The sequence below is a fragment of the Pararge aegeria genome, chromosome 20 (assembly GCF_905163445.1).
Source record: "Pararge aegeria chromosome 20, ilParAegt1.1, whole genome shotgun sequence".
NCBI lineage: Eukaryota > Metazoa > Arthropoda > Insecta > Lepidoptera > Nymphalidae > Pararge > Pararge aegeria.
This window is the reverse complement of record NC_053199.1, coordinates 9,019,827-9,047,409: the sequence shown is the minus strand read 5'-3', so window position 1 is coordinate 9,047,409 and position 27,583 is coordinate 9,019,827. Positions and strand designations below refer to the sequence as shown.

At 34.8% G+C, this 27,583-nt stretch overlaps 2 protein-coding genes across 2 annotated transcripts in view; one reads left to right on the top strand and one right to left on the bottom strand.

Annotated features, from left to right (window-relative positions):
* Positions 1–27,583, top strand: part of LOC120632479 (serine/arginine repetitive matrix protein 1) — a 246,548-nt gene that overhangs the window by 24,438 nt on the left and 194,527 nt on the right. The gene's annotated exons all lie outside the window — the stretch shown is intronic.
* Positions 12,575–18,312, bottom strand: LOC120632480 (uncharacterized protein DDB_G0283357-like). Its single transcript, XM_039902265.1, has 5 exons — positions 18,304–18,312; positions 17,604–17,820; positions 16,946–17,471; positions 15,330–15,542; positions 12,575–12,839 (listed from the first exon to the last, which is right to left on the bottom strand). The coding sequence occupies exons 1-5, from the start codon at positions 18,310–18,312 to the stop codon at positions 12,575–12,577; spliced, it is 1,230 nt and encodes a 409-aa protein (XP_039758199.1).

Genomic DNA, 27,583 nt, shown 5'->3' with positions numbered 1-27,583 from the left:
AAAACTTTTAAGTGACTTAGACCGAAGAACAATAACAAATACTTTGTCTCTATTATAGTTCATATTCTAAAGTATTTTTACCAAGTTTCTTCCTTGAAATAACCTTTAGACTTTGGTTAGATATTGGATAAAATAATTGTGTTGTGCACATATCTCTACTACACATACTCTTCATTTTTTTTTCTTTTCATTGTGGTTTTATTTTTATAATTTACCTCTTTCTTAGATTGTGATGATTTTGTATTTTATGATGTCTTTCAGGGGTTAATATTCGTTTGTTTACATATTATATTCTATGTTATAGTCCTTTTTTATGATTATTTTGTTATTGTTTAGTCGCGAGGATTCAGTGACGACGATGATAACGGGGCTGGCTGAAAACCAGTGCTGCGCTTTTTAGTATGCAGCTATACTGAGCCAGCTCCTTTGTAACATATTTTTTTTTGATTTTACCAAAGTTATGATTCAAATGTAACATTCTACACAAATGTGTGACAATAAAGACGATTTATCTTTTTTTTACACTAATGGAACCAGATGAATTTCTTAATGACAAGGTTGCTTGGAAGCATCCGGCTCCGCTTTAAAAATAGTTAGAAAAATTACAAGATGGAAAAATTCATGTTAAGTTGCAAATTGTTGATGATGGAAAAGAGATGAGACGAGAGCTGCTGAATTTCGTGTCCGATTCTTCTGGGTAGAGTCTTTCCGAATCCGTGGTAGACTCACTACAAATAGACAGATGAACGTTTCAAAAATGCTTATTTGAAATAAATGAATTTTGAATTGTTTCTTCTTCGATAAGGAAAATTATAAAAAATACCACTTTTATCAGACCTAGTTAATTAAGTCTCGTTTAAAGACTTGTGTTCTACAGAATTAACATCATTCTTTTAAAATCATAAAAGCCTCGTGTTTGACCCTTAGGGCGGTTACGTTACCTTAACTATAAATATATCGTTAATAGCCCAACTTTGGTCATTTGCGGTTATGAGGCATTGCGGCATTCTCTGTTTAATGATAAACACTCCATAATATTGAGTAGCCTAATATAAAGGATTTATTGCTATAGCTATCTTTGTTTAATGTTAAGGTGTTTTCAGAGAGAGATCTTCTCCTATGTACCTGTACTTTACTACTATTAGTGGTAACTAAATGTGAAGATCAAAGAGAATATAAACACTACAGTGCAGTGAAGATAAGAACAAATTATATCTAGAACTATAATATGATGATAATGATTAGGACTCCTAAAAATGCAGATAAAAGAACGTTTTTTATCATAAATCTCTATTTCTTAATCTCTCTCTGTTTTTTTAAAACAGCCCATTTATTTAAATTTGGGAATTTCTAATTTCTGAATTTCCTCTTGTCTGATTTGCTGGGAGGCTTTGGCCGTGGCAAGTTTCCAACCTTCCAAAAAAGGAGTGTCGCCAACTGCTAAGCGATTTAGAGTTCGGGTAAGATGCCGCGAATATTATCATCACTTCAACCGATTGAAGTCCACTGCTGGACATAGGTCTTTTATAAGGAGTTCCAAAATCCACGGTACCGGTCCGCTTGTTTCCAGCGGCTCCCGGCGACTCGTTTGACGTTGTCCACCTCTTTGGGGGCCGACTAACGCTGCGGATACCTGTGCTGGGTCACCATTCCAGCACGTTGGAACCCCTACGTCCATCAGTTCTCCGAACCTTGTGCTCCACCAATTTCCACTTCAGCTTTGCGACTCGATGAGCTATTTCGGTAACTCTGGTAACCTCTACGGATCTCCTAATTTCTGATTTGATCACGTAGAGATAATCCCAACATAGCTCTTTCCAACGTCAGCTGTAGTAAAGATAGGGGTATGGATTTAATATAATTTTCATACCCCTGAAGATAGACTCGCTGCTATCTTTGGATTGTATCATCACTTACTTACAAGGTGAGAGTGTATTCAAGCGCGAAAAGAAAAAAAAACGTGGCAGGAAAGTGGAAATTCAAACGTCGATAGAGTTCATAGGTAGGTACTTTTTTCTGGTTGCTATTCTTATAGGACTTCATTTTAAATTTGAATAAGTGAAACCACGCTGTGCACTTTGCATACAAAAGTTAGTAATACATGAAGGAACAACCATAATCGTACTGGGGCAATAAAAGAAAAAGACCAAAGCGAAAATCAGCCCGCTCTCCGCCGTGCATTGACTTTGATCTTGCCATCGGTTGCATTAAAATTTACATATTTTCTCTCCGTGTTTGTTTCCACTTTGATGTTGTTTTCAATGTGGTTTGTATTCAGTGGAAATCGATCGGCTGTTGAAAGTTGTTTATCTCAAAGCGACACGGGCGTAACTCAGTTTGTGGTGTTGCCTTTGTTTTGCGAGTGCGAGAAATATTAGAATATTTCAGCGAATACAATAACCGGTGGTTATTTGTTGAACACGGTGTTTTGTTACCGATTTGTTTGTTGACGGAAAGCGTAGTCTAAGCTTGTCAATTTCAGGGTAGAAGCAATTCGGTTACAAAAACATTGTTGATATAGCTACTTTTACTTTACACCTCTACAAGTTAGCCCATCATCGCAACCATCAGTAAGGTTGTACGAGACATAAATTACATATGTATACTTATTAATATATTTTAAATGATCTTCTTGTGAGAATATAGTTTTTACCACCCCTCCCCTTCTCACGGGTGTCGTACTAGGCGACTAAAGGAATATAACGGAGAAAGGACAGCAGAGCCCTCTGACCTACTATAACCATCGATTGTGACCAGCAACGTAGTGATAATGGGGAAATCCTCCCTAAGGGAGAGAAAGTAAATAAATAAATAAATAAATAAATATACTACGACGATACACACATCGCCACCTAGCCCCAAAGTAAGCGTAGCTGTTATGAGTGTTAAGATGACTGATGAATATTTTTTGGATTTTTTTATAAATAAATAGAATGTACATATAAACACCCAGACACTGGAAAACATTCATGCTCATCACACAAACATTTTCCAGTAGTGGGAATCGAACCCACGGCCTTGGACTCAGAATGCAGGGTCTGCAAACTACGCCATTCGGCCATCGAATAGTGGACTGTCTATTACGTTAAGTACAAATGAAACTTATCTTATGAGCTGAAAATTATCCAGTTTTAAACCTCAAGGATTTGCTTCGAAATCTAGATTTCTAACTTAAACAATATAAAGTTTATATTATTTTGTTTTGTTCAAGGCCAGAAATTCTATCTGTAAGAAAGCCTAAAGAAAATGTATTTTACTATAATCCTGTATATTAGTCTGTCCATGATTAGAGGCGATGTCAAACTCACAAATGAGATTTGCTCAGGCAATTTACGCAGTCTAGCGTCGCGACGCAATCAGTCGCGTGTATTGTGAATTTGTAACAACTTCAACAAAATATATTATTGTTGCAACTTTATCTAAGTTGCAACAATAATATATTTTGTTGGTATCGGAAGTATAGCATCCATGGTTAAAACTGCTCCTATAATATTCAATAAATAAATAAATAAATATACTACGACAATACACACATCGCAATCTAGCCCCAAAGTAAGCGTAGCTTGTGTTATGGGTACTAAGATAACTGATGAATATTTTTATAAATAATATACATAAAATACTTATAATATACAGATAAACACCCAGACACTGAAAAACTTTCATGTTCATCACACACAATATTATATACTAAAGAGATAGTAAGATTGCATAGTTCTATAGAGACACACGTGATTATTAAATTTCACGAGCATTAGGTATTAAACGTAGTTCTACCGTCTACACGCGCTAGATTTTATCATTTATCACTAAACTAGTTTTACTTTCGCTTTTCCGCTCTAATTCTTTCCCTTGCTCTTTTCTTTACTCATTCTTTTACTTAGCTTACTATATTGTTTCAGGGTCACATTTTCATACCCGACGACATTAAGAATATCATGTTGGTATTTATTTGGTTATTTTTGACTCTTGCGCATATCTGAGGTACCGACTTACTTTTTCACCTTGTCAATGGCGGGTATCCCCTATTTCCTCTTCTGCGTCAACTTCATGTGGTAAATCTCGTATCGATTAGTTGCATTACGTTGTTATCTTTTCGGAAATTGTTGTACATGAAATAAGGGAACTTTCCAAACTCTACGCTATCTATATAACTTTATACTTAATACTTATATTACAAAGAAGAAAGATTTTTTGTTTCTTTGTTTGTACCAAAAAGGCTCCAAAAATACTGAACCGATTTTAACCATCTCTTTGCCAAAAGATAGCTAAACCATCTCGAAGTAACGTAAAAAAAAATTGAGATCTTTAGGAAAAATTGCAGCAATGTAACCCAAAGTAGCAAAATTTTGCCTATGAAAACTAATTACTTGGCGTGCGCTAAGAAAACTATTGATGATACATACCAACAAAAAATCCACGAGAGAGCATATCTAACTATCATAGTTAAGTAATTGCGACGAGCTATTGTGGTCTAAAATTTTATTAAATTACCGATGGAAAGATGGGTAACATTTGTTTGTACTATTAATTCTTATTAAAATAAATAGTTACACCATCAAGGGTATTTAAATTGTAGTTAAATACTTTTAAATTCATTCCAATTAGACATTTAATTTAGATGTTATAGTTATATATAAGTAGTTAAGGACTACCCAAACAAAATAGTTACCAATTTTTAGAGATACACCTAATAATTCAAAATGTTCTTTGTAAAACTACACCCGATTTGAAAATAACTGTAGAACTACACATTGATTGAATGTCACACATCTCTCAAATAAACTGTTCTACGGGATGCTTTAAAGACAAAAACAAACGCGGACGAAGTCGCGGGATACACTTAGTAATATGTATTTCTAAGAAATAGTAGTCTAACTTGGTAACTTTTATAGCAGGCAACGTGGCCAATAATATTTTTTTATTAATTATAGTTTTAAACGATCAGCATTTACACAGCATCGTAATAAAAAGTTAACTACTAGAGTGGTCTTACAACAAAGTATTCCTGAGCTTAGGTCAATTGAGGGTTAGGCTTGAAAATACCCAGGTTTTTCGACCGAGCCTTAGTTATTACTGATCCGCGACGTCTATGTTTTTGCAGTTTTTCTCTCCTTGACTCTTCTAACGAAAGAAAAAAGGGTTAAGTCAAAATCAGTTTGATCTTTCGAAAATGCGATCGAATTCCCGTTTAGTACTTTTTTTTACTTTTTTAAGATTATGTACGGTTAGGACGGACCTTCAGTATAGTTTTACTATTTCATCAGGTAGAGGTATAAAACAAAAAATATTATATATTTTTCAATTCCTAGATAATATTTTTATTCCAGACCATGTAATTTATTCATTCCAAAGCCAATGAGCATTGCATTTTATGCATCGGCGATACTCTATGAATAAATCTGATCTCAAATGTAAAGATGCGTTCTATTTTCTTTCAGTCTCCAGTGACTTATAGTTTTTTTATTATTTTGCTTCTTTTTTCCTTATATCGCATAGTTTATTTTTTGTGAAGAAATTTAGATTTGTTGTTTATTATTATGTTCAATTGGCTTAATTTGCGTTCGTCTTAAAACTTTGGACCATAGAAATAAAAAGTCTTTGTGTTTACTTTAGTTTTACATTCATTTTATTCCTCAATTCAAACTCAAAAACAAAAGAAAGTAAAAAAGAATTGTTTTTTTTATAATACTTTACTTTTTCTCACTATATCTATGTATTGAGATTCTTCTGGTGTTGCCTAGTATACAAATAAGTCTGATATGGTTTAAAAAGCGTTGTCCTAAGTCAGAAAATGTTGGGTTTGTGCTACTATGAATGTCTGAATTTCCCCTTTACAGTTTCTTTGCTCTTTGGAGAGTGCATTAAGCGTTATTTACGGCAAAAAAGTTGAAAATAAACCGTTAGTTATCAATAATGATAATCAAAATCAATAGTCCCACGTATTTCTCCATCTTTTTATTACATTCAAGGTCTGCGACTATAACAAGGACATTAATTATGCCACACAAACATTTTCCACTAATCGAACCCACGGCCTTGGCCTGGGCCTGCTCCGAAAGCAGGGTCGCTCCAAACTGCGCCAATCGGCCGTCAAGTACGGTTTAATTGGGTAACTTTTTTTAAAGTGGTTATTGAACTTTCTGATCACATTTTTTTCTAATCTTGTTGAAACTAGTAAAACATTAGTTTTTCCTTATTTCTAAAATTACATAATCGTAAATTAACAGTCTATTTCTTTATTCACTACTACTGACAACCTGTCTCACAAGGTAAATTTTATTGAAAAAGAAAGTGCATTAAAATTTAGAGATAAAAATGAGACTAATAATTAAAATAGTATGCGAAGCATCCACATAATTTTCATTTGGTCACGCTTTCAATGCGGATAGTAAGATTTTCAATCACGCGATCTTTTTCTGTGACTGTTGAGAGGATTTCTATTTTACGAACAGTACATTAACTCTACTGTATACTGATTTTTAAAAAATGTTTCCTTTTTTTATACAGCTATTAGGAAGAGTATATGCCTAGTGTGTTTTAAAATAAGGATGCCATTGACTAGACGTGAAAAAATAATTGGATAGCTTTAACAATGATGAGTGTTTTAAAGATTTTATTTTAGTTACGCTGTCTTTTCACAAAACCCCCATTTCCTCTGTTTGTGATGTCAGACAGCGCCTTCCTGTCTACGGTCGATTTTTTTTTGCATTTCGAATAATAATCTTAATGATTCAAAAATTTGAGCACCATTACTGGTGGAAATTTCATTGTTGTTCTCGTGTTTATTCTTATACTTCTTAGAAAATCGAATTAATATAACTGCGAGAGTTCAATAATGTTTGTTTTCAGGTACATAGTAAAACGAAGTATTGACTAACAGTTATTTAATAATACTAATAAATGCAACGTGGAAAATTATTTACAAAAAATAATCTAAAATGAATCACAGCAGATTTGTTACCTACAAATATGTTGGGGGAAGGTAACTTTTCATTGAAGGCCCAGCTCTACCCAACGGTGGTAGGTGCTGCGTATGGAATGCTTTAATATGCCTCTGAGGTTCTGGAAGAGGTTGGCTTCGTTGGTTAGCACTCTTATGTCGTTGGAGTACTTTATAATTTTTAATAAGACCTTGCAATTCTTGTTGTTGTTGGTGATTCAATGTTCTAAAGTCATTGTCTTGCTTCTGTATGTCATCAGTATTCGGTTCTAGGTAGTAGCTGGTGCTTTCTTTAATTGGGATGTATTGTGTTGGTTTATCTTTTACGAGTGTATTTTGGATATAATGCTGCACAGGTTTGTTTTTTGGTTTGGTTTTAATAGATTCAAAATGATTTTTTAGTACAACAAAGTTAAGTATATTGTCGATTTCTAAAGGCTTTGGTTTAATTTTTATTTCATTTTGAGTGTTTTCTTGTTTTTCAAAATAGTTGGATTCTTTATCTGATTTTATTTCATGATATTCCGTATGTTCGTTATTTATTTGTTTAATATTTTCTACAACAGGCTTTTTAGTAGCATTTTCTTCATTATTTTGAGGTTTTAAGAAATTTCTCAAGAAAATATTTTCTCTTATCATTTTACTCATCGGAACTTCCGTTGTTGTTGTTTCTTGTTTAATTTCTATTCCACTGTTGTATCTTATTGGTCTAAAACTGCTGTTTTCTGTGTTTATATATTGATAATTCGTGGTGGTTTTTGATAATGGCTCTAAAGTAGTAATTCGTCCATAATAATCTGGTTGTTGACCATTTTCAGATGGTTTTTGTTTTGTTTGTAAATTCACAGCGGTATTTCCGTTTGGTATAGTAATTTTTGAGGGTTCAAATGATGCATCGTCAATAGTATATGACTGAGTTGCAGTTTGACTCGGTGGTATAAAGTTTTGACGACTGATTATTTCAGGATGAACTCCTGAATTTTCTTTCTTCATCAAAGTCCTGTCATCTAGTTTATTTATTTGTTCCTCAAAATCGTTGTTTATATTTTGCTTCCTCGCAATATCATTTGTCTGCTGATTCAAGAGATTTATTATTTCAGTTGACACATGCAATTGTTCTGAAGTTTTGTTAATGTTAAGGTTTGGATAAGGTGACTGATACCTGTTGCTGTTGTAGTCAACATTATTAGATGTTACAGCATTTTGAGATAATATTTCAGTATTTATCATACGTGTGTACTGATCAGGTGTCATGTCACTAAAATTTATTACTACATCGTCTCCTTCGGCAAATGAACGAGAAATCGATTTTTTCACATCTTCGTTTGTATTAGTGTGTAGGCCGTACTGCCATCGCCATAAGGCTTTATTAGCTTCTTGATCTGAATCTTTAATTTCAGCTTCATAGTTCATCAGTTGTGGTAATGGTGATTTTTCAGAATTAGCTGGTTTAGTAGCAAGCTGCGCTTGTGTATTAGGATTATGGGCACCTTGAGACGCTAAAAATGTTATTTGTGGTGTTGGCATTGGGCTAACTTTAAGCTTAGATTGGTCCATTTCATAATTTGTTTTAGTAGGGACTTGAATATTTGCTGCTGTTATTAAATTATTTTGGGTATTCAGACCGTGCGGAAATCCGAAAGAGAATGCTTCCGGAGTTTTTCCAGTAAAGAGACTTCGTTGTGGCGAATTATTGTAATAAATTGAATCGTTATTTTCATATTCTTTATCATCATTTTCCCAAGAAGATCTAAGATGTGGTGGCTTCTTAGCCTCTTCAGCTAAGTTATATTGAACTGCCCTAAAAAAAGAATACTTGATTAGCGTATATCTGATAATTAAAGCAGATAATGAAAACTGCCTATTACCTTTGTATAATCTCCGGCACAGGAGGTGGTACTGGCAAGTGGTCACCTGTAGCTCTGAAACCATTAGAATCAGCAATGTAATGGACTGTGTATGTACGTCCATCATCGCCTATATAAGAGTACGAGCCTTCAACTACTTGTTCTTCTTTATCAGATCCCATGTTTTCCATGCGACTGTGTTGCACGTAATGGGTTTGATCTGCACCCAGAGCTCTAAAATAAATATAAAGGTTATGAAAATATTATAAAGATTATTTAGTAAAACCTACATCAAATACAAAATATATACTTATAATAATTTAAAAATATATGTCAATTTTTATTTAGTAGGTGCAAGAACAATATTTTTTTGTTAGTAATGTTAACTTACTCATAACTAAAACTTCCATCCAGATCCATTTCATTAGATAACCGAAGTATTGGTATCGCAGGTTCTGTTGTAGATGAGATAAAAACACCGGGTGCTTGAATGTATTGAGGAGTTTGATACGAAGACGCTTTTGTTTGATCTGGGCTTTGATCAGCTCTTTGTATTTCACTAGTTACTATCATTCTTCGAGCAGCTGGATTTTGAGGGTTTGTTTGAGCTCTTTCTTTTGGTCCAATGGTCACGTAACTAGGTGGTTGGACTTCAAATTTTGACGGTATAAACTGATTTGTTTGGTGGATTTGCGGTTGTTGATTGGTCATTCTGGCGCTAAAGATGTTATCTTTTCTCTCTAATACATGTTTTACCGTATTGTTGTTTGCATGTATTGAATAACTTTGAGGATTTCTGTTTGGAGTTGTTGCTTGAGTATTTCTTTTATCGTCGTGATTATTTTCATCGTTTTCATCATCGTCAAATCTCATAGTAGAGAGGTACATAGGTAGTGGTGTGGAAAACATAGAAGGCGCTTTTGTTCCGGTCGGTGGTAAAAATTGAAAGGGAAGCTTATTTAAATTATTCACAGAGAAATAGGGAACCGGCGTATGTGATTCCGGTTGTAAATAAATTGAGCTATCTGAAGTAAATGCCGAGCTTGGCGTTTGGAACTGAGGTGGGAATGGAAATTGGTCTTGCTGAAACTTTTGACCACATACCGTAGCAGCTAAGTATATTAGTAACGTTTTCAATATTATCTGCAAAGAATATTTTGATATGGTTAGTAATTTCGTGAAACTTACAGTTGCAAAAATCCAATATTCACTGTATCACTTTCACTCACCAGCTTCATTTTTGAAGCTTAACAGCTTTAATTTTCTTTCACTGAATTAACGTCACTTCTGTACACCAATGGAAAATAAACTGGTAATGAAAATGAATTCCGCATACATTTATACACACGCAAGCCTGTGGCCAGGCATTCGTGAAAATATCGCTCTAGTGATGTTGTTTTCTCTTGTCTCGTAAGATAGGTTTATAACTGCGCATTATCGAAATCATCTTTATCTCACTATCACGAAGTATCTTTATATAGTTTAATATATTTCGTATACATGATACATTGAATTTGTGACTATCTTATGCTATCTATCAGAAGGACATTATTATGACCATGTGATAACAAACGTTAAGTCTTGAATTGGTAGTAGGTGTAATATTAATCTGTCTTTCTAAGGGTAGGTAAAAAATACCTTTTAATAAGAATGATTTTTCGGGCACCGCACCGGAAAGGTGACGTAGTATCTTACTTCCAAGCATACGCTGGTCGTCTTTCCGTCCGTCTGTCCTTCCGCCCGTTTGTTCTTCCGTTTGTTTGTCTGTCAGCACGCTGTATCTATAATGCACGGTAATAGGTAAAGAGTAAATTTTTTTTACAGTATCTGTATTTCTATTCCCGCTATGTCCGAAACGTATTTTGGGTGTTTCTTGCTTGATCTGAATAATGTTAGTAGTGTTTCATACGGCATCTCAGTACGGAACTTACACAGAAATCCATCTCGCACTTAGCCGATTTTTTTATATTTATGTTAACGAAGAAGATCGAGTTTTCAAATATTCGTCGGATTATATTGATTTTTTATGTAAGGATCAATGCAAACCTTTCACGGAAGGACGATCGATGGCTCAATAAATAACATATGTTATGGTCATTTGGAGAAGCATTTCTTGAAGAAAAATGATGCAATTTTCGTAATGGTGAGTGTCAATGACCTTACAGAACCGGTTTTAGTTTCGTGGCTCAAGTGCTGAGTTAGAATATACATATTATAGTCTTTCATGTTAAGCGCATTTTTTGTCACAATGTACTGTTTTAAGAAAAAGTACTAATAAATCTAAGTCTTTGTATAAATTCTTCGAACTAGTAATATTTGTACTAGTACATGTTTTTGCTGCGGTGTTGAGCTGCATTCGTTATATTTATAATATTTTTTAAAACTGTATAGATTGGAGAGGAATTTGGATGTTTCTACGTAGGTAATCAAAAAACATGAAGACAAAAAAAAGTTTTTAGCTAACATTTGTTTCGCTGATGAAACCGTCATTACTATCCTTTACTTTCGCATTTAGAAAGTGTGTATGTTAGTTGGTTTGTTCTTCCTCCACGCCCTCACAAATTCGATCGACATTACGCATTCCGGTCACCCTATCATATCACGTATATCATGATCGTATTCGATGATATATGATGATAAGAAGTCAGGACTAGAGGTTGCGAAACGCTGCTCTGGACCCGATTTTACGAACGTCACCTGTATTTTACCCAGTAACCTGGTAGAGATTGCTTTTTAGCGACTTATTGCACCTTACTTTGTCTTGTCGTACTATATTTCATGTTTATCATACAGGGAGTTTTCATTTCATTTCATTATGACACTTTTCTGTATATATTTATACAGAAAATTTCTTGAAGGAGTCATTTTACTATCGATTGGATCTGGATGGAATCCAGATCATTCAAAATTCAAAATGAAAAAATCATTTATTTCAAGTAGGCCTAATATAAATAGTTTGAAATGTCAAGTATATCGGTTCGTAGTGACTCTTCCACCTGTTCTGAAGGCAGGCATATATACGGTCTAGATATAACATTTTTGTCATTGGATGTATGAATCGGTAGTTGAAACTGAAATAATGCTATATTTTCAAAGCATTCTTATGAAGTCAGGTTTATTATTATTCTATCACTATGGTATTATAATCTACCTCTTTACAGGAAAATTTCTAAAGTATTCTTTTAATAAAGTAATAATAATAAAATGTTTCTTTTCAGGTAAATTTCAGCTCAGGTTGTTATTATTAAATGGTATGTATTAAAAAGAACATAAATGATTACTTAAAAATTTATTATAAAAATAATTATGAATACATCACATCTATCACTGGCGAGAGTTTTATCACAAACTGCTAACCTCGGTCAGTGATCAGGTTCACAATTATAATCGTGACCGAGATGACTGAAATATCAGAGGAATATCTTAAGGTGAGGTAATTTGATACGTTTTAAATCCTATGCCATTTGTTTGATCTCCTTAAGGCTAAAGCTACTTTTGACGTCGCTAACTACACAAACGAATACGGCTATTCGCCCGTCAACCCGCATTCGAGTAACGTGGTGGGTCTCTTCTTGAAATGTCTCGTAGGAAGCCTGGACGCTGTACTCAGGGCGATTGCTTGACAGTATACCGCGAAAAAGATATATTGAAACAAAAATGAGCTGTGTTATTCCCGAAAAAAATTATAAACTCCAAGCTGGTGTTTATTTATAATGTAGCCAGAAAATGATATCTTCTTATTTGTCAATGTAGCATTTAACCTTAAAGCAATCCGTCTCTTAAGTTACCGACCATATCCAGCCTGAGGAGGGTAGTAGTTTGTAGGTGGATAGTAGGTTTGTTGCTGCTGAGGGGGGTAATAAGTCTGTTGGGGGTATTGAGATTGTACTGGCTGTTGGGGCTGAGCCGGGGTAGGTTGCGCCGGCTGTATCGGCTTCGGTGTCTCTTGACCTTGGGGATAGTAGCCACCCTGTTGCTGTTGCTGTTGTTGTTTATTCTTCTCGGCTTCAGCTTTCGCCGCTTCTTCTTTGGCGTTTTGGTCGATCGCTCTGTAAATAAATATTAAATAATATTAATATACTACGACCAAAGTAAATATACTAGCCCGAAAGTAAGCGTAGCTTGTGTTTTGGGTGCTAAGATGACTTATGAACATTTTAAAGAATAATAACAGATAAACACCCAGACACTGAAAAACCATTCATGTTCATCACACAAATATTTTTCCAGTTGTGGGATAAATATAAAATAATATAAATATACTACGACCAAAGTAAATATACTAGCCCCAAAGTAAGCGTAGCTTGTGTTTTGGGTGCTAAGATGACTTATGAACATTTTAAAGAATAATAACAGATAAACACCCAGACACTGAAAAACCATTCATGTTCATCACACAAATATTTTTCCAGTTGTGGGATAAATATAAAATAATATAAATATACTACGACCAAAGTAAATATACTAGCCCCAAAGTAAGCGTAGCTTGTGTTTTGGGTGCTAAGATGACTTATGAACATTTTAAAGAATAATAACAGATAAACACCCAGACACTGAAAAACCATTCATGTTCATCACACAAATATTTTTCCAGTTGTGGGATAAATATAAAATAATATAAATATACTACGACCAAAGTAAATATACTAGCCCCAAAGTAAGCGTAGCTTGTGTTTTGGGTGCTAAGATGACTTATGAACATTTTAAAGAATAATAACAGATAAACACCCAGACACTGAAAAACCATTCATGTTCATCACACAAATATTTTTCAGTTGTGGGAATCGAACCCATGGCCGTGGACTTAGAAAGCAGGGTGCTTACTGCGCCAATTGGCTTAATACAAATAACATTAAGGTTAAGTTAGTGCTGAATGCTGCTAAATGAGGTTAAAAGAACTTAAACTATTAATAATCTTTCACTGCAATAAAAAGATAAATAGGTTCTTGACTATATTTCAGATTCAATGGTTAACCGCTTTACACGATTCAGTTAAACTTTCTTGATAGGAAAAAAAATTGAAGATCGTTTTTCATACCTTTTAAAATTAAAATTTTTGGTTTGAAATAAAAAAAAAATCTATGTCAAATCATTTTCCACTTGTAAATAATTTATGCTTTTTTCAAGTAAAGCTGAATAGTTTATGATGTTTGAACGCGCTAATCTCAGGAAATAAAATACCGATATTGCGTTCATTGAAGCCATAATCAACGTGGGTAATCAGTCTGTTAATTTATATTTGTTAAGCCATCCAGGTTTAAAACAATATGACACCTCCTCCAAGTAAAATACTGCATCGCGTCCTACAATTGTCGTAACAGTGAAAAAAACAAATTCTTTGCGTAAGTTACTACATATAAAGAATGAAATGAAATTTTCTATAATCGTTTTGTAGCATGGATGGATAGTGTTGGTAAATAATAAAGGTAAAATCATTCAAAGGAAAGGGTTTATAATTACATAAAAACTAGAACATAATAATTTAGGTAAATCTAAATATATTTTTTCTTTTAATAAAATCTGAACCTGTGTGTTCTTCATGGAATAGTTAGATTAATAAACATACTTTATGTATTTACAAATATTAAGTGAAAGTGGCCATATGTCTTGGCCTTTTTTTATCCAATATGCGTCAAGTGTTATTTATGTCACCACTTAATATACACACTTTTACAACTTATTTAATCCTCTATTCATTGGATACTGTTAGATTTAGATACGAGAAGACGAATCGAGTAGGAGTTTGAAACGAATGTTTACTTAAATCAATGTTTCATTCATGAATAATTTATGTGTTTAGAAGTCATTATACTGATGTAAATGTTATTAATACGTGTACCAAAAGAAACACGAATCTGTTTTGAGAAGTTGTCATTATAAAATCATTATTCATTTACTGCCCCAGGTAGTGAACAGGTAGTGAAGTTGACTGCTTAACTATTTATCCTTACTCATCAACATAAAGCAGGTATGTCGGATAGGTGCCTACGAGTACTTTTCTGATATTGATTCCGTACCGTTCCGTATTCCGTTCCGTGTACAATAAAAGCGTATTCATTCATTCTTTCATTCATTCTTTTACTTGGTCAAAATTAGAAAGTATTGTGAACAATTTAAATTGATCCCTAGATTAGGCAATACAATTAGGATTTTAATTGGTCTGCAAAACTGCTATTAACTCATTTAAGCCCTAATTAATTGCAAGTCAGTCTTTCTACGGATAATGAAAGTCCTGGGTTAATTTTTTTCGGATTTTCCCAGCTATCAGCCTGGAGTTTGAGAACATTATGTAGAACTCTCAGGCATGCAGGCGTCCTCACGACGTTTTCCTGCACCGTCGTAGCAAGTGTTATTTTTTATTACATAAAACGCACATAACTTTAAAAAGTTAGAGGTGCGGTTTGGGATTCGAACTCGGCCCCCCGAAAGTAAAGTCGAGCTCCTACCCACTTGCTATCATCGCTTCAAGTGAAAATGCTAACCACTAGACCAATGAGGCATTTGGAGGCTAGAAAAACGAAAACAAATGTGTTACTTACGCTTGAATCGCTGCCGGGACCGGTGGTGGTGTAGGCAGATGGTCACCAATTGCGTGGAAGCCGGTATCATCGGCCCAATAGGTGACGGTGTAAACTTTGCCGTCCCCACCAGTGAAGGAGTAGAAGCCTTTCTTCACAATGCTTTCTTCAGCGGTGTTAGGGTTTAGGGCATAGCCTTGTTCAGCTACGTGCGTTCCGTCGGCCAACTCGTATCTGTTGAGGTTATAATTATTATCACATGATCATTATAATCAACAGCCCACTGCACTGGTCTCTTAGGATGAGAAGGGTTTAGGCCGTAGTCCACCACTCTGGTCAAGTGCGGACTGGTAAACTTCACACGACTTTGAAAACGTTATGGAGAACCCTCAGGCATGCAGGTTTCCTCACGATGCCCGTCACAGTTAATGGGATGTTTAAATTGCTTTACTTAAATATTATCACATACTAGGTGTAAGTATTTGTATCTTAAGTAGTAAGTTAGTAAAGTATTGAGTAAAGTCATTTAAAACACTTATAGTATTTTTCAAGATTTCACGATTTGATTGAAATAATATTTTACGCATTCCAAACACAAGCATTTCGTTTAGACAAACGAGAACACTCAATATTATTAATGATTAAATGGCTTATTCTGTAACTAAAAGCATATAGAATTAAGATAGCGGTTCTTGAAAGAAAGTTACGAAGCCATTCCGTTCCTGAAAAGGTTAATAAAATGAGAGACTTTGGTACCAACCCAGTCCATTATAGCAAATTACGTGGGACTTAGCTGTAAACGTTTTATTTTAGGACATACTATATAAATTATACGAAAGAAATGTTTCACAGTTATATTGGTGATAAAATAACAGGTTTTTAGTCACATCTACGTAAAATTTTTACAATAGTGTAAAGACCGTTAGTGTCTTATATTGAGAGGATACACAAAAAAACATTGAGGATATTTGCATACCAAATATGCATAAGTTATTGATCGTTTGATGGTTGGAGATCTCTTTTATTAGTCACTTCCCGGCTATCATAAAATTTTAATATAAAAAGGAGATTAAAATCAGATCAAATTATCGGCAATCCTTGGACTTAAATTGCCGATTTAGGGAAGTCTTGTGTAAATATATAAACTTATTGATATGGGTATCAGATTGAAATAACGAATTTAGTTAAATGCCTTTTGGTTACCCTTTTCTTGATTTGAAAGGACTGACGATAAATTAGCACGGGAAGGGCCAACCATCTTGTTAACTTATACATGCGTGTATAGTTATTTGTATCGGACGGTATTTAATACTGGCTGTAGTATAATTTAGCCTTGAACAATATAGCCCAGGTAAAAATTCGGGATTCTAAATATAAATTCTGCTTCAGATTTATGTGAGCTATAAATCTTCCTTAAGTTTTGTGACTCAAAAAGTTTATTTAAGTTTCCTTTTTCTCACAATTGTTAAGATTTTTTATGCTATTCGGTCTATTTATGTACGTATGTGAGGAACGAAAGGAGATTTTTGTTTTATTGTTTGTAAAATTGACAATCGAATGTATGAAGTTTACGGTTATTTACTTTATAAAAAACTGAATGTTCCGAGCAAATGATGAACAGTAAGATGAATACTCACTCATATTTGTAGCTGCCATTGTCTCCGATAGTTTGTTCGTTCTTTATTACTGAAGTAGGAGTTGTAGTTGAGGTTGTGGACGATGGCGTTTGATTCCAGTTGTTCCAATTGTTTGTGTTTTGATTGTTCCAATTTTGCGAACCGGTATTCTGGGGTTGGTTTGGTGAACTGGTAGTTTGCTGATTGTTCCAATTGTTCTGGGTCCAGGAATTTTGAGGTTTCTGTGTCCAAGAATTCTGAGGTTTCTCAGTCCATGAATTTTGAGGCTTCTGAGTCCAGGAGTTCTGAGGTTTCTGTGTCCAAGTATTCTGAGGTTTCTCGGTCCATGAGTTTTGAGGCTTCTGGGTCCCCGAATTCTGAGGATTGTTCCACGTGTTTTGATTTTGGTTATTGCTCCACGTATTTTGGTTCTCCCATGTGTTGGAGGGTTGGTTGTTGTAATTATTTTGTGGGTAATAAGAATTTTGCGGAGGATCATTTTGAGTTGAGAAGTAACCACTTTGGGAAGCTGGAGGTGAAGGTGCATAACCGCTTTGGGAAATTGGAGGAGAAGGTGCATAACCGCTTTGGGAAATTGCGGGAGAAGGTGCATAACCACTTTGGGAAATTGCGGGAGAAGGTGCATAACCACTTTGGGAAATTGGACGAGAGGGAACCGCCGGTGTCGGTGCGACGGATGGGACAGGGGGAATTACTGTGTTATAATAATTATTTGATGGGGGATTCCACGGTTTTTGTGGAAAGTAAGGTGGACTCCGTCGCTCAGACTTTTGAAGCTCCATAGAAGCAGCCGCCTGCAGATCATCCAGTGGCTCTTCTTCCATTTCAAATTCGTCTGCTAGCGCAAACGCTAGAGTGACGGCGAGAATGAATAGCTGTAAAAGAAAGTTATTTTGTTTCAACTATTACGTTTATTATCAATCAGAGCTTCTTGACCGTCTTATTTGAATTTCAATGGTAAAGAGGCTTTTTCTATATTTTCTTAATCTAACAAAATATTGATAAACAAATAAAAAAATTGTTTACTTTGGTAAATAAAATGACTGTAGACATGGCTGGAACCTTCTTTTAAGGGTAGTATAACTACCCCTGTGTTAGAAGACACCGCTTTACATAGAAACATAGTATATTAGTATGCAAAAAATATTTAAATTTTAATTCAAATAATTTATTTTAATTTTAAATTTAGGTACACTTTCATGTTCACAGAACCACTTTAAAATCGCATTACTGCGAAATTAATAAAAACCCCTTGTGTGTCTTTTTGTTATTTAACTGCGCGAGTCCAATTGTTATTTTATTCACTCTCCCAAGCACATTCCATGTTATTTTCACTTCACAAAATTCCAAGGACTCACCAGCTTCATCTTGATGTCCTTCCAAGTCCGCGCTCTGGTCGAAACTGTAGCTTCAAGGGGTCGAGGCACATTTTTATAGGAAAAATGTCCTGCGTCCTCCGGCGTGAGCGATCCACGGCATCTCAGCGCGGTATTCAATGACCTCACTTTTGTGATTAGAGATACGGATTTAGGAAACATGCACTTAGCTCACTGGTAAAAATGTGTTTTAAATCTTAAATTAATCGGAATGGTCGAAACGCTCGCTTATATTTAATGCAAAGAAATGGGAAGATAACTAAGGGGTTATCTATCACAAAGTGAAAAAAATAATTCTGATTAATATGGTACCTATATCAAGCCGAGAAAAAGTTAGTTTAGAAGTTAAAGATTTTAAAGTTTCTAAAAAATTAACAGCTTACTGTTTATTTTACGGCATGTAAATTATCAGAAAAGTTAAAGCATAACTTTGGCACATAACAACATATATTATTCTAATTAATTTTAGAATTCCGTAGGAAATCAGGAGCCAGATCTTTTGTAAATATGAAAGTAGGAAAATATGTTAACTATTTGCAAAAAATGTGAAGCGGTGGTAACGCTGTGGGTAGGAGCTTGACTTAACTTTCGGGGGCCGAGTTCGAATCTCAGCACGCACCTCTAACTTTTCTAAGTTATGTGCGTTTTAAGTAATTAAAAATATCCCTTGCTTCGACGGTGAAGGAAAACATTGTGAGGAAACCTGCATACCTGAAAGTTCTACATAATGTTCTCAAAGGTATGTGGAGTCCACCAATCCGTACTGGGCCAGCGTGGTGGACTATGGCCTTAACCCCTTCTCATAGTAGGAGGAGACTCGTGCCGTGTAGTGGGCCGGTAATGGGTTGATATGATGAATGTGATTTAAACACCCCTTAGACTAAAATTTATAAACAATTGATTAAATTTATAAAAATGAAATAAAAGGAAAAACGATTGAGTGTGCTATTTGAGGCTGATTCCCAACTATTGGCTATTTAGTAGTTTAGTAAATTTTTGCTCTTTTTTTGGTGCCTGACGTTTATTTTGTTTATCTTTACTGGCATGACTACGGATCCCTATCGCTGCTATATATGCTGGAACGTCCTAGACAAGTAATTAATTAATATTTAAATTAAAAGAGTAAAAAGTAACGTGTGCATATTTATAGTCTTTGAGTAGATCTAACCCAGATTTCCAAAGCTTTGTAAACATTTATATTCATATGAGGTTCGCTAAATTTATTTTTATAAAAGTTTCAAGGGATAAAGTGTAGGCTTATGTAAATGCGGTTGAATATATATTTTAAACTAAGAATAATAACGTTCGGTAATTTTACCTAGTGGTAAATAACGTTAAATTGATTAAACGGTTAAGCCAAAAAGTAAGCATATAAAACAAAACAAATGTTATTATTAATTCCGTAGGAACTCTTTTTTCCGGGATATAAAGTATCCTACGTCCGTTTCCAGGATGCAAGCTACCTCTTCGCCAATTTTTATAAAAAGCAGTGCAGCGGTAGGGCAGAAAAAAGTATTCATATTATTAGTCTGCACGTTAGAGATATCTTAGTACTGGGGCATAAGATAAGGATTTAAAAAATGAAGATCTTAGTGAAATAGTGTAGTCAGTCAGCGGCCAACGCCTCCTGAAAATAGTGCTACTTTGTAAACATCATAACAATCAAAAATAAGTAACGATAAATCACACTTTCATATTAAACAGTCCTCTAAATTCTGTTAGACCAATTCACACAGTACGAATCAGGCAACTTGCTAAGCGGATTGCAAACAGTGCGGAGAACTCCTACAACTTTTTTGAATGGCGTAGAACTGTGTTATTCGTTCATAGAATGTGATATTATAGTATACTTGGCGCTTTAAAATAAAAGCGTTTTCTAAATTTATTTCATACTTTTCAAATGACTTAAGAAAAGGCGGAGGTTCTCAATTGAACTGTATGTTTTTTTGTTGTAAATTTGTTACGCGATTACTCTGCCAATTATACTGATTTTGATGGTTCTATTTTTTGTTCGATTAACCTCATAGGTGGTCCCATTTTAATTTAATGGAGATTTATTGGAGGGATTTCGGAAAAATCTAGGGAAATCTTCAAATAATAGGGAGACCCATAGCGATTTGAGTTTTTCACCAAAATAAATAAATAAATAAAATAAATAAATAAATATACTACGACAATACACACATCGCCATCTAGCCCCAAAGTAAGCGTAGCTTGTGTTATGGGTACTGAGATAGCTGATGAATATTTTTTATGAATATAATACACATACATACTTATAATATACAGATAGACACCCAGACACTGAAAAACATTCATGTTCATCACACAAACACTCTCCAGTTGTGGGAATCGAACCCACGGTCTTGGACTCAGAAAGCAGGGTCGCTGCCCACTGCGCCACTCGGCCGTCTCATCCATACCATTTCACCACGTGTAACTGACGATGTAGACGAAGGTAGGCCACCGATACTACAAAAATAAGTCTTACACCGGTAGCAATTTATGCTCGTCACAATAAAGGAGCTGATGTTGAACTGCCGGGAGAGCTTCTCAACCATTAACGCCCCAACATCGGGAAAAGCAATATTTTGTAGAAGGTAATGAGCAGTTGATACTTGCCTATTATAATAGATATAAATACAAGGTTTTTAGTTGCTTAATAAAGTCAGCTCTTTGTTTTCAAAAAAATATTAGGAGATATAAATTAGGTTGGGTCAATTTTTTTTTTTTAACGGATGATGATGAAGATAATTATATCTTACACCTTGTTACATATAACACATTGTAAGAGAATTATACTCAAAATCTAATAAGAAGTTTGCAAAAACCATAGCGTAAAAATAACACGGCACCTAAAATAAAATTGAAGATGAAAACTTTTTGCTTAATAAATATTTTGTCAGTCTGTGCAAGTGTGAGATTATTATGTGAATCATCAAACAAATCATGTGTTAAGGCTAAAATCTTTTAAAGCGTTCTCGTATTCCACCTGCCTAAGTAACCAAGTTGCCTTTAAAATAGCAGTCGTATTTGTTTATTACTAACTGTTACGCGCGACCTCGTTCGCGTTTATTTGGGGTTCTTAAAAACTTAATTCTTTATTTTCCCGGGATAAAATGTATCCTATGGCCAGAATGCAAATTAATTTTATGTAAAATTTCAACAAGACAAGTTGAGCAGTCAAGCCATGTAGTATTATATGTAATTTTTAAATTTTACACGGACTGCTCTTAACAGTAACTTTTCCGGGAGATATATTATCCTATGTCCAAGCTAAATATGTGCCGAATTTCATCAAGATTGATACAATGGTTGAGCCACATATAGGTAACAAGCAAATAAACAAACAGACACGCACATTTATAATATAAGTATGGATAGTGCGCTATCTGTATATAAGTATAGTTTTTGTCAGACCATCTATCTTAGTTAACAGCGAAATGCAAATGGAAAAACAGTGTATCACGACAACAGAGTCACCCGTGAACAATATTATGTGAGGTTACTAAAAAACTGTGAAAAAAATACTTATAGTGTTGCCATCTGTAATTTCGGTACATACGAGTATTAAAAGCTTAGTGATTTTTATTTTTTTTAGGCTGAGATGTATAAAGCAAGTTTAGAAGTGAAACCATCTTAGATTTATTACGAAAAAGTCTGTATTCTACAATAAGTTCTCTTCTCATTCTGAAACCGTACTTTAGTCGACCAGTAATGGGTCGACTTTATCATTATTACTATAATTTCATCTATGCACGTCCATTGCCTGTATAACATCATCCAACAAGGATAACTACGGTATTGTGTTGTTTGTATGCCAATCCACAAATGCGTGATGCCAAAAATTAGCGTTCCGGTACGTTGCAACGTATACACCTCCCACGGTTAGCCCGCTCCCATTTTAGACTGCATCGACATCAAGCTAGTCGCAAGGAGGCCCAAGAAGTAGCTATTATAACAGAGTGATTATATCCTCTTTGGCTTTAACTTTAGCAACGCCAACAAAAACAAATTGTATTTGACAATATTCTTGAGTGAGCACAATGCAATATTAACGAGTAATTACAAGATATAATGCAATATTTACTAGTAATTGCTCGGCGAAAATGATTTAATATGTTACTATCTCGACGATGTCCCTGGCATTGAAAGTATGCCGCAGATCGTAATCACTTAATTTACATAAGTTTAGCCGCCGGCAAAACAAGTTCCTCGTACACTCAACGTTGATGCTGAAGCGATGAATTGAGTTTTTATCAATAAATGTCACAGCTTTCACAATATTCCCCTACTTTCGGTTTATGTAGCTCTCGTAATTATTAAAAAAAGATAATAATTTTTTTTTAAAAAAACCTCAACGCAATATAATGCCCTTTCATTTAATACCCATATTAAGGGAGTAGTGAAAAATAAAATAGTTCCCATTTTGTGGTGGTGGCCATTTTGGATTTAAAATTTGTTATAGTGTATTCTATTAGTCTTTCATTTTATACACATATTGAGAGACGTAAAAAAAAATATGATAAAGCCGTTATGCCATGGCGGTGAATTAGGACCAATTTTCATCCAAAATAGCTAAGAACATTCCCGACGAATTCACCTTTCAAACGAAAAAAAAAACAAAATCGAAATCACTTATACACAACATATAACACCCATAATATTTGCGTCAGGGGCTAAAAATTTGCACTTGAGTGCAATCACACCCAAAAGTAGACGTTAAGCCACAGAATTAAGAAAATACAGAACACTCATTCAGCCATTATTGCTCTTCTCAGTGGAATCTGCCTTCCGAACCGGTGGTAGAGTCACTACAAACAGACTGACTTGTCGTTTCAAAAGTGCTTATTAATTAGGCCTACTTGAAATAAATGAATTTTGAAATTTGAATTTGAATTTTATTGCAGCACACTATGTCCAAAAACAGTAAAAGCGTCCCGTGCAAGTCTTACTTCCCACCCGCGGAATGTGATGTGAGCTAACTTTTCCTATTTACTCTATTTTATTTTAAACGTTTAGAACATTAGGTAAAATAATTACAGTCAATTGCTAAATGGAACATGTGGGAGACTCGTGCCCTGTAGTGGGCCGTTGATGGGTTGATATGATGCTAAATGGAACGAAGTTACTGGCCGCCTGTTCGAGAAACACTGCTAAATTGGAGTGGTTTTTGAAGCTACAATATTAGTCGTGTACACGGTTTCTGTATATCTTAATAATTCTGTGTGCTAAGCGTACAATGGGCACAGATACCAAGAGGATACCTATTGATACCATTGGTTTGAAGGTTAGCTAGATTAAATCGATGATGATACGGAGTCGGGGAAAACGGAAGCCGGACGGGAATTTCAAATTATAACGGTGCGTAATAGAAGCGTTCTGTGGTAGACAGGTGCACAAAATTCTTTAGCGCGCCCAAATAAAATATCCTGTAAAATATAAAAACTTAGTCTAGCTTAGTTAATTTAATTTTTCTAGCAAACCCTTCGTTGGCTCTTTTAATATCGGTATACGAGTACCAAGTTATAGAAACTACCCGCTATTCAAATTGGCCGAACAGAAAATGTTTCACGGGTGGATGTGCAGATTTTTCATGAATTCAATATAGCATTGTATAAGTTAAGTAAGATTGTGGGATCTGTAATTGGTACAATCGACAGATAATTGCAGCAGGTCGAGTGTTTTAAGTACAATCTAAGTTTTTTTTATAAATATAGAATCGCTAGTCTAAGATTTGTAATATAGTATAATGTATGTATGTACATGCGATGTGTAAAAAAATAATTGAAAATTATATGATTACATGTATGATAAAAAGCTTGGGTATGTATTGCTCTAACTCCATAGCTTAACATTAACTAGACTGTGAGATAGTAATAAAAATAAAAAAACTCTGGCTAGGTTCGTAGTGGGCTCCTCTTAGAAGACCAGGGCGCGTTTGGATTCCTCCTAGCTTTATTATTAAGTTAACGAATGCAGTTATCACTAACATTAGTGTAACATTTAAATGTATGAACGCTTCATAAGTGCCTGTAATAAGGTCTACATGAATAAAACATTTTTGAATTTTAATTTGAATTTTAAGAAATCATTACTATGGATTGATCTAGTTACAGTTATACCCATATCTTGGCTAAGTAGGTTTCGTATCAACACGTAGTAGAACCTGAATTTCCATAGTATCTTCTAATGAAATGAAATTTCAGGTTCTCATGGATAATACATAGCACAAAAACGTATAACCAAGAATCCAGAACAATTTAACGCGCCATACTGACACGATGTTACTTGGTTTACCACGTCAGGAGGCATTGGGAAAGGCGATGTGTTTTAAAGTTGGTTCCATTCTTATTACGAACAAAGGCTTGGTAATTAATATATCGAAAAAAAAACGAGTGCTGTAGACAGCTCAGGGTCAAGTGTTCAAGACACCATAGACCCGACAGAAAAAAATCTGCTATGTCTGCGGTGCATTCACGGGCTTCCCACAAAGATTTTTTTTTTGTGCAAAGTTGATAGGTATCAAGTTTTTAACCATTCTTTATAGAAATAAAGTTTAACAGATTCACTTATCTCTGCTACATGATTTTAAGTACTTTGGTGGATAAATCAGTCAACTTTTGAAAGAGTAGCTGTATTTTAAATGTATGATACAAGATTGTCGAGGCTTTTCCAAGAATCTTTATCCCTAACTCATAATGAATAGCAGGTGATAAAGTAAAGTAAAACATCAGGTGCAGTTAAGTAAAACAACTTGAGGAAAACCTTTTTTGGTTGGAAACCGCAATATGGTTAGATGCTGTCCGATGAACGCACTAATCAGAAATGCCAAAATAAAAATACTCCCAGAAAAAAGTCAACCAGTCTGCGTTTACAATTGGGTGTCATTCCGTCGTTCATTACAGACAAAAAGTACTAAAGTAATATTTTTTATTTAAAAACGTTTTCTAATATTAGAAATTAATGTTGCAACTGACGTATTGCTACGATCTGCTTGCAATCGATCGCTGTAACGGGTTGTCTGTTTATGTTGCCCTTAACTACGCCCTACCCCTCCCTTATCTAAATGTGACAAAAATGTAACGCTTTTATTGGCTGACTGACATATTCCTAAGGCATATATCATGTTGTTATATTAAAACACTAAAGATAATCCAATCAGAGTTATGAATTATCGTCTCTCTTGCCTACCAAATTATTGTATTAATTTCCTATTAAATATTATAATGCGCGTTAAATTCGCCATTGTGGCTGCAAATTCGCGATAATAATTAATCTTGTTAGCACTGACACGTTTCACTTTATTATATTCATAAAACGATTCATATTAACATGGTGCATTAATTTAGACGAAAAATCCCTAATCCTTTGAGTAGATTTTAGGGTTAGCACCTTATCTCTTTAAAGCAATTCAATATCATTATATTTAACTATAAAGAAAAACATTGTCATGGAACCTGCATGCTAGGAAGTTCTTTATAACGTAGTCAAAAGCACTCTTCTGATCCGCACATGGCCAGCATAGTGGACTACAGTTGAAACTCTTTTAATTCTGCGAAGAGACCCGTATCTGTGGGCAGTTTCGGCTCTATATTTATGGTGATGACTATATCTGTAAAAAATGTTTATTTTTGAAAAAATTATAAGTCTACACTTCCTTATGGCTATGCTGTTCGGACTTCGGTCACTACTCTGTTAATATTGCTGTGGCTATCTATAGTGGCAGCACACATTTTATTTAAACTATTTATTTTTACTTAAGTATGAAAAAAAATTACTAAAAATAAACTGTGACATATTACTATAGAAATAGCGTAAAAAATGTTGCATAGTTTAAACAAAGTCCATTTCCGTATGCATCTGCGTATCCGCTAACTCTTCCTAAGCGACGGCCTTTTTTGCGACACGACCGTGCGAAGCCCGGATGGGTCGCTAGTATATTTATAAAATAACAAGCGTGGGACTCTACAATCTAATTTTGGTTAGGTAAAAGTTTTAGCTAACTGTAGCTGATACCTCTTATACAAATTTTAGATTTATTGATCTGTGCGATCATTAAATTTTCCGTTAGAATATCCCGATTTCGGTTGGATCTAACAACATCGCTAAAGAGCAACGTAGATTGAATTCGATAACTGGATGGGTGAACGACTTTGAAGGTTTAAATATCTTATTTACAATAGCAATAAGTAAAAGTGTGCGTTTACTTTATTTAGGAAGTGTATTTACTCATAGTTTAATGATGTTAAACGTGCTATGAGAGTATCAACAAAGATATGCAAGCCATACAACCTTATTAGGCATGGACACAATGGTTACATTGTGTCCAAAGACTTTCCAAAGTTCCAAAGTTGAATTTCCAAAGACTAAAACTCACAGTACTTCAACTAGTCGCCTGGCGATTTGTGGGTACGCTTACGCGTAACATTATGAGGTGCACAACAGTGGGCTAGTACAGTGGCGTCCACCGCAGACCCTTTTTTGGGACCACGCAGGCCCCCCACGCAGGACCAAAACGTTTGCGGGCGTCCGAGAATGGAGCTATGGTCATGCGCTCGCCCGTAAGAATAAGAAGATCTTCCTCCGAGCTGGCGTTGTGCTCGGAGACCAAATTTTAACTACTCGATTTAAAACGAAAACGAAACCTACAATCGCGCGATGTAACTTCGTGTGGCGCCATCTAGTTTGGTAACGTGGTGACCGTCATACCAGTAACACGGAAGCCCCTTCCATCTTGAGAATGCAACACTCACGGCGACAGACTAAATTTGACAACCCTAGGCCAATGGCATATAATACTCTGTAATGAAGGGCCTAATTCGATTTTATGTTTATCTTACCCCTAAGTGGATTTATATCTTGACAATAAAACAACATCTCATATCAAGGACGAGTGCATTTGTAAAATTTGCATATGAGACACTTCCAAATTCATCTGCGGGTCGGTTCATGCCTCAAGCCCCGTGGGAACAGATTGATGCCATTAAATTAATAACGTAATGGTTTTATGTGTTATAAGCACTGCACCCGGCTGTTCTCGTGTTTACTAATTGCACTTGTCCCTAATTGCCTAATCTATAACTATGAAAAGCTTTTCCTTACTAACTGAAAACCTACTACCCAAACGTAGAAATTCGAATTTTTGATAGAATGAGGTATTAAGTATTTTTTTGTAAATTCTACCTTTTATGAAAGGGGAATAATTCTCTTAAGTGGGGGAAGAAAGTTGTTATAAAAGTAAGTCATTTTTCATATGTAT

Excerpts from the sequence above, each read along its gene's own strand:
- LOC120632480 (XM_039902265.1), bottom strand. Across the intron at positions 15,543-16,945 it reads AATGGCAGCTACAAATATGA|ATACGAGTTGGCCGACGGAA; the intron begins GTGAGTATTCAT and ends TAACCTCAACAG. Across the intron at positions 12,840-15,329 it reads GTCCCGGCAGCGATTCAAGC|AGCGATCGACCAAAACGCCA; the intron begins GTAAGTAACACA and ends ATTTATTTACAG.